We start from the raw sequence: 6,803 nt of genomic DNA on the forward strand, positions 1-6,803 counted from the left end.
GGTCATCTCAGTCTTTGGTGCCTGGCATTTGTGGACAAAACAGAAGTTTTTAGTGCCAGAACGTTCTACGCATAGGCGTGGGTGTGTGTGTGTGTGGGGGTGTGCGCGTGGGGTGTGTGTGTGTGTGTGTGTGTGTGGGGTTGATGTACCTGTGGGCGTTAACATCACCTGACTGATTCTAACATGCTGACACACGACAGTATAAAGACACACGAGGTGGTTCGTCTGGCACAAGAGGACACACCTCAGCTGCCTCACACCAGAGAAAGAGGAAACTGTCATTCATTCAGCTTTGGATGCTTCTCACAGTTTTCCATTCAGGTGAGTTGAGACTTCACATTCTTGCAGCATGTTTTTAATAGAAATAGCAAATGGAACAAAATATAGATTTTTTTTTTCTTGGTTAACATTAAGATCATAATTTCCAATGTAAAATCTCATTTATGAAAATCTAAGATGTTTCCTTGACTTTCAGCTTAAAAGGTTTAATCAGACTCCATCTATGTCAGTCGCATAGAAACTGACACAGGTTCCAAAAGTCTTTGGACAAACCAAACAAAATATGAATGGTTTTTAATTTAATGCAATCAAATAGGAGAGCTAAATTAAGCATATTTTGAGATTAAATTAAATAGAATAATGGGAAGCTGAAGATGGCACTATTAGGCTCTACTAACACATCTAATGAGTCTCACCCGGCATGCCTTCACTTGTACATGTGATCATTTTTTTACACTAAGCCGTAATTTAGTATGACCTATAGCACGCAAAATCCCTAAATGCCTGAAATTATTTCACTACAGACCTAATGCATGAAAATCTGCTGACCTACAGTAATGATTAGGTTTGGAATGACCCAGTGTATCTTCAAGAGGTTAACAGCTTGCAAAACAAGAAATACAGTGAGCTTATCCAATTTGTCTCTACTGTGGTGTTTGAAGACTGCCAAAAAATATATAAAGTTTCTGCACTTATTGTTTAGTAGCCTTTCACTAGCAGACATGACATAATCCAAATAGCTCTTTGCATGACTTGGCAAGAACAGGGACTACACACTAATGTGGAAATTTGGTGCCACCACCGCCGCCAGTTGCCGTATATCAAGCAGCATACTTATGAGACATTAAAGCTTTAATAAAGTTGAAGGTTGTTATTTATGGGAACTGCTCAAATGGCTTGCCTAAATAATTTTACTGCCTTATTTAGCTCTCCTCTTTCTGTTGAGACACGTTAATAAGAACCTGATTCTAGTCTTGAAGAATACATGTGGGAGTCTTCATCAAAAACAGTTTCTGTATAACTTACTGTGTTTCATACGCTGAGAGAAGCATGTTGGGCACAGTGGTAAGACAGCAAACGGAATAAAAAGGGAGGACTTTTTAAGACTGTGCAGTTGATGTATTTGATCAAACTTTTGCACTATAAAAAAACTTGTTGCTCATTTCTTTAGTAGCAGAACCATCTAATGTTCATCTGCCACAATCAGATGTTTCTATGTTAGACAGCTCCTATTCATCCATTTTTCAGTGACATTTTATTATTTAGTATGGTATTTTACCAGCTTTTCAATGTTGACATTTTATGTCTTTCTTTTGTTGTCTCATAGATTACTGAATAAGAGAGAAAGATGAGCACCTTAAAAAAGCGGATCCAAGACTACATGTTGGAGAGGAAAAGGCGGCGAACCAGATTGGTGACTAAAGATGGTCGCTGTAACATTGAGTATGGAAACATTAAGTATAGCACCCACTTTGCCTTCCTGGTTGACTTCTGGAACACCTTTGTTGAGATCAGGTGGCGTTTTGTCCTGTTTATTTTCATTGCATCTTTTACCCTCAGCTGGTTTATCTTTGGCCTGCTGTGGTACTGGATTGCCCGAAGTAATGGAGATCTGGGATGGCAAGAGCCCCCTTCAGATCACAATTCATGCGTTGAGAATGTCGTTGGACTCACCACAGCCTTCCTGTACTCACTTGAAACCCAGACAACTATTGGGTATGGTGGAAGAGCAATCACAGCTGAATGCCCTAGTGCTGTGGCCCTTATCATTATCCAATCCCTTCTTGGAGCAGTTATCAACTGCTTCATGTGTGGAATCATCTTGTCCAAGATCTCCCTACCCAAAAAGAGGGCCAAGACCGTCACGTTTAGTGAAATGGCTGTCATCAGTCCCAGAAATGGTTCTCTCTGCCTGTCCATCAGAGTGGCCAACCTGCGCAAGACACTGATGATTGGAAGCCAGATCTATGGCAAGCTGCTGAGAACAACAACCACGCCAGACGGTGAGACAATCATCATGGACCAAGTGAATATTGACTTCCTGGTAGATGCTGGGAAGGACAACCTATTCTTTGTAACTCCTCTCACATTGCATCACTGTTATTGACAAGAGCAGTCCCTTCTTCGACATGGCAGTGGACACGCTACATGACAAAGAGTTCGAGCTTGTGGTCTTTCTGGATGGCACAGCAGAGTCCACAAGTTCTTCCTTCCAGGTGCGAACCTCCTTTATTCCTCAGGAGATCATGTGGGGCTACAACTTCCTGCCGATCATCTCCAGGAGCAAAGAAGGGAAATACAGAGTTGACTTCTCCAACTTCTCCAAAGTGGTTCCGGTAGCCACTTCACATTGTGCATACTGTTATCACAACATCAAAGGACATCATCTCCATTCCAGAGAAGGACATGACAACCCGGGTTTTGAAGTGATTGAAATTGACAATCCCTCTAATGTCACCAAGATGTGAAACACTGTGCTGTTCACGCAGACTGAAATATCTGACTGGCAGCCCATTGTATCTCCCGACAATGAATTCCTCAAGGACATACCGTTGCTGGAGGCACCTGTGGATGAACACACAACCACAACCAAATCCTTTGCATTTAAACTTGAATCCGATTAACCAATTGTTTTGTTATTTTTTTGTATTTACAAATAAGAAACTTGTGGGATCAAGGCACTCCTTGTGAGTTTTGTATGTGTCTGTATGTAAAACCACACCTGTCATGATCTTCTGATGAAAACTCTGTTTTTGGAGGTTAGGACATGTTAGCTGATGAAACATAGCTAATTGACACAAAGCTTTTCTGTCAGTGATCATATTTGTATGAAGAGGATATTTTTTTATACCTTTCATAAGAGTTATTTTTGCTTTAAATAAAACAGACAAAAACATGTAAGAAGGGGTTTTTAAATTATGAAAAGATGATGTGCTAAAAGTGATACTTTGACTTGAAGCAGTATGCTAAACTGTTCAGATAGGCTGGTCTCCTGGGCCAGCCTTTCAAAGCTGTGAGTGATGTGATAGTTTTTTTATTGTTTTTTTTTTTTTTTTTACAAATTAACATATTTTGAGAAAACACATCTCTCAGACAATGCTTAACTTGGCTACATGCAGCAAACTCAATTGTTTTTGTATATTTATCTTTTTTTTATTTCTTTTACTCAGGGGTAAAACATGTATATTAAAATAAACTTTATTTTTGCTTTCATAAACGTTTGTCTGCAGTAACATTTTTCACACCAAACCAAAGCTAAATGTCACACCTGGTGTGTGATATAGAACGTCAAACCAGAAGCTGAATTTGGAGTAGTGTAAATTTTATGTGAAGACTTGAAATTACCACAGGAATAAAACATTTTTTTATGAACAATGGTTAAAAACATAAATCTGCCTATTTGTGGCTAATGGGTGTGCAGGGCACGCTTTAATCAGAATAAACAAGGGCTTTGATTTTGATTCCACTTTGTTCTCAGTGCAGATATTTTTAACATAAATACAAAAAAAATAATATTTTTACTTCAACTATTATTTCTTAATCTGCTCAGAAAATAAATAATTAAAAACTTAGTGAGCCAACCTGAATGAGCAGATAAAAAAAAAATACTTTTAATCCTCCTGTTATATTCGTTTCTGAGGTACAGCAATAATGTTCGCGGGTCAATTTGACCCGGGGAGTGTTTAATCATGCAATAGTGTCAGAAATCAAAAAATTCCTCCAAAACATTTTTGTATCTGAATATTAACTCCAATACTAACCATTTCAATCAATATTTGTGCAATGATGTTTTTTTATTTCTCAGAAATTAAGGATCAATGACGACAACTTACTCATTTACTCATTTGGACATAAAAAATGGAATTTACATTTTTAATGTCCACTGAAAAAAACCTAGACACAAAAAAACTATAGTTTTCTTGAAATTGATCTTTGGTAAAAAAAAATGTATTTTACACTTTTATTTTTTTTGAATGGGTGATCTTGAATTTGAGACACACATGCTGTTCAGGGCCAAATTGACCCGCTGATTAAAATCAAGATAAATGAGTCATGCAGAGAGTATTTATGTTTTCCTCCACCTCTGCTGAGTGTCCACTCAGTGTGGGTGGAGATTGCCCACGGGAACAGAAAATGTTCCCGTCAAAAGTTGTATGAACACCTGCTTTCTCGCAGTTTCCTAGTAAAGTAAAGAGAATAGTGAGAAAGTGGGCGTGTGTGCGTCTGTGTGTGCATGTATGAGTGGGGTGTGTGTGTGTGTGTGGTGAAATATGGTTCATAGCTGCAAGGAAACATATAGAATTGGACATTTTTTAATCTTTTTTTTGCACTTCAACTTGACTGCCGGGTCAAATTGACCCGAACAGTATCTATGTAAAAAGTAGACACAGGGGGAGGGGGTTGCAAATGTGTAAAATTAATACATTTTCATTTTATATGTAGAGTGCACCTATTAAGACAAATAGAAAGAGTTTCATGCAAAAAAATACTTCCAACTATTTTTTTAAAAAATGTTTAACTTTTAAACGGGTAAATTTGACCCACAACATAACAGGAGGGTTAATATGTCCAGGCCAGAATTTTTTGTTTCCAATTTTGATCATTCAAGAAGAAGCATTTGCCACTCGAGTCTGACATTAAAAAAAAAACAAAAAGAAAACAGTGCCTTGAAAATGAGGAAGTCTCTCGTTTTCATGACAATTTCTTTTCCCTCTGAGGCACCTGAATGATTTTTTCCCCCATTTGATTTGACATTTAAATAAAATAAATAAACATATAAAGAAAGAAATATGGGTGCCGGATGGGTGTGTCAGTACTTTATGGTTGATTAAATGTTTGGCATCATAACTGATGCATTTACTCAGCATTTAGAACATGACGCTGTAGTGTAGAGATATTAAACAGAACCACGTCACAGCTTGGAAGCCATCCAAAAAAATTTATCTAATTTAGTATGACTAGATTTGATAAATTATGTGTTTCTTCCAATTTATATCCAGTTTTATATGAGGAAGAGATTTTATTTTTAATAATCTATTACTATTCTAGGAATGCAGATTCTGTACGTCTCTGCTCGCCCTATTTCTAAAGTAAAGAAATGCACAACTTCTCTGTTCCCAGCTTTGTATATGACACAGTTGTATATGATTCAAACTCAACAAAGTTTTAAAAATGTAGAGATGTTTTGCCGTTTTTGAAGGAATGTTATTAAATGTTTTTGACAGCAAAAAGATGGCATTGAGAAAAGAAAACCTTGCTAGTCTTCTTTTGCTGTCAAGTATCAGCCGTTTCCTAGTTTATCAGGTGCATCAGACCTTTGACCCCCCTTTAGTAAATGCTAGACAACAGGGCAGACAGGAAAAATTAGCAGCCTCTAAATTGAGCAAAATGTTGAAATCACATCAAAGTCCAGAATAACAAACCATAAAAACAGCTGGTTTGATGACAAAGCTGCTGGAATATGCTTTACTAGTAACTGAAAGTATGATAGAGCACAATGGGATCCGGTTCATATTTTAAGGCTTTCTCTGAGGACAGTTTTTTTTTAATTCAATTCAGCTTAATTTAGACTTTTTATAAAGACACACACTCCTGGTTCATAGTACAGATTAAAAAAAAAAAATAAAGTAAAGAAAAAAAAAACACACAACAGTAATTTTTGAAACCCACAAGGAAGAAGACATGAAGCATCGCACAGTTGCTTCATGTGTGATGAAGCACAAAATAAAAAGTTGTGTCATTCAAATGTGTTGAATACGTAGCTCTTCTGTAAAATCGCAGACTACAATTTCCCCAAAACGCCGAGATTATATCTCATCTAATAATTTGCATCCATCGCTGCCATTATTTTTAATGACTTACTGTGTAAAAAAAAGTCACATTCTGCAGTTTCCTTTTAACTCTCTTATTGTCTAAAATGGCAAAGCATTGCTTTACGTGAGCACTTCTGTACAAAACATATTGACATACAAAGACAATTTTTTTATTTGAAATGCAAACGTACAAACTTTTTGTACATTCTTTGACTTAATTACTACTCTGAGTGTTGTCCTTTTAGCAATTGGCATGTTTCAGAGTCTGTATACTCCAGGTAACGATTATTCGATTTCTAAATTAGTCGAATGATCGATTAATCATAAGTAAACCAATTAATTGTCTCAGTCCGGAGAATAAAGAATTCTATTATTCTTTCCGACAAAGTTGTAACATAAAAGTGAATACAAAAATCTAAGAAGTGCAGTGGTGAAGTTAAATATGTGAATTTGTTTATGTGATATGTTTATGTGTTGGTGTTATTAGCACTGTGGCCTCGCTTTGCAGCTAGAAGGTCCTGAGTTCCAATATTCTTCAGGCTCTTCTATGTTGAGTTAGCATTCTTCCTATGTATGTTTATCCTTCTGATGTTTCTCTCTTGTTCGTTGGCCACTAGAAATAGGCATCAATCTCCCTGTGATCCAAACAAAGTATTGAATATTGATCGACTTCAACTGTGGTGGAGATAAAGTCAGGCCGAGTAACAGTGC

The 6,803-nt window shown here is 36.9% G+C and overlaps 1 protein-coding gene across 1 annotated transcript; it reads left to right on the top strand.

The window, feature by feature from the left end:
* The first annotated feature begins 239 nt into the window (after positions 1 to 239).
* Positions 240 to 3,178, top strand: kcnj1a.6 (potassium inwardly rectifying channel subfamily J member 1a, tandem duplicate 6). Its single transcript, XM_032545848.1, is given in 3 exon segments — positions 240 to 321; positions 1,607 to 2,377; positions 2,379 to 3,178. Coding segments are annotated over 2 exon segments (1,119 nt in total). The 5' UTR covers positions 240 to 321; positions 1,607 to 1,627; the 3' UTR covers positions 2,748 to 3,178.
* The last annotated feature ends 3,625 nt before the right edge of the window (positions 3,179 to 6,803 follow it).

Source organism: Xiphophorus hellerii, chromosome 18 (assembly GCF_003331165.1).
Source record: "Xiphophorus hellerii strain 12219 chromosome 18, Xiphophorus_hellerii-4.1, whole genome shotgun sequence".
NCBI classification, from domain to species: Eukaryota; Metazoa; Chordata; class Actinopteri; order Cyprinodontiformes; family Poeciliidae; genus Xiphophorus; species Xiphophorus hellerii.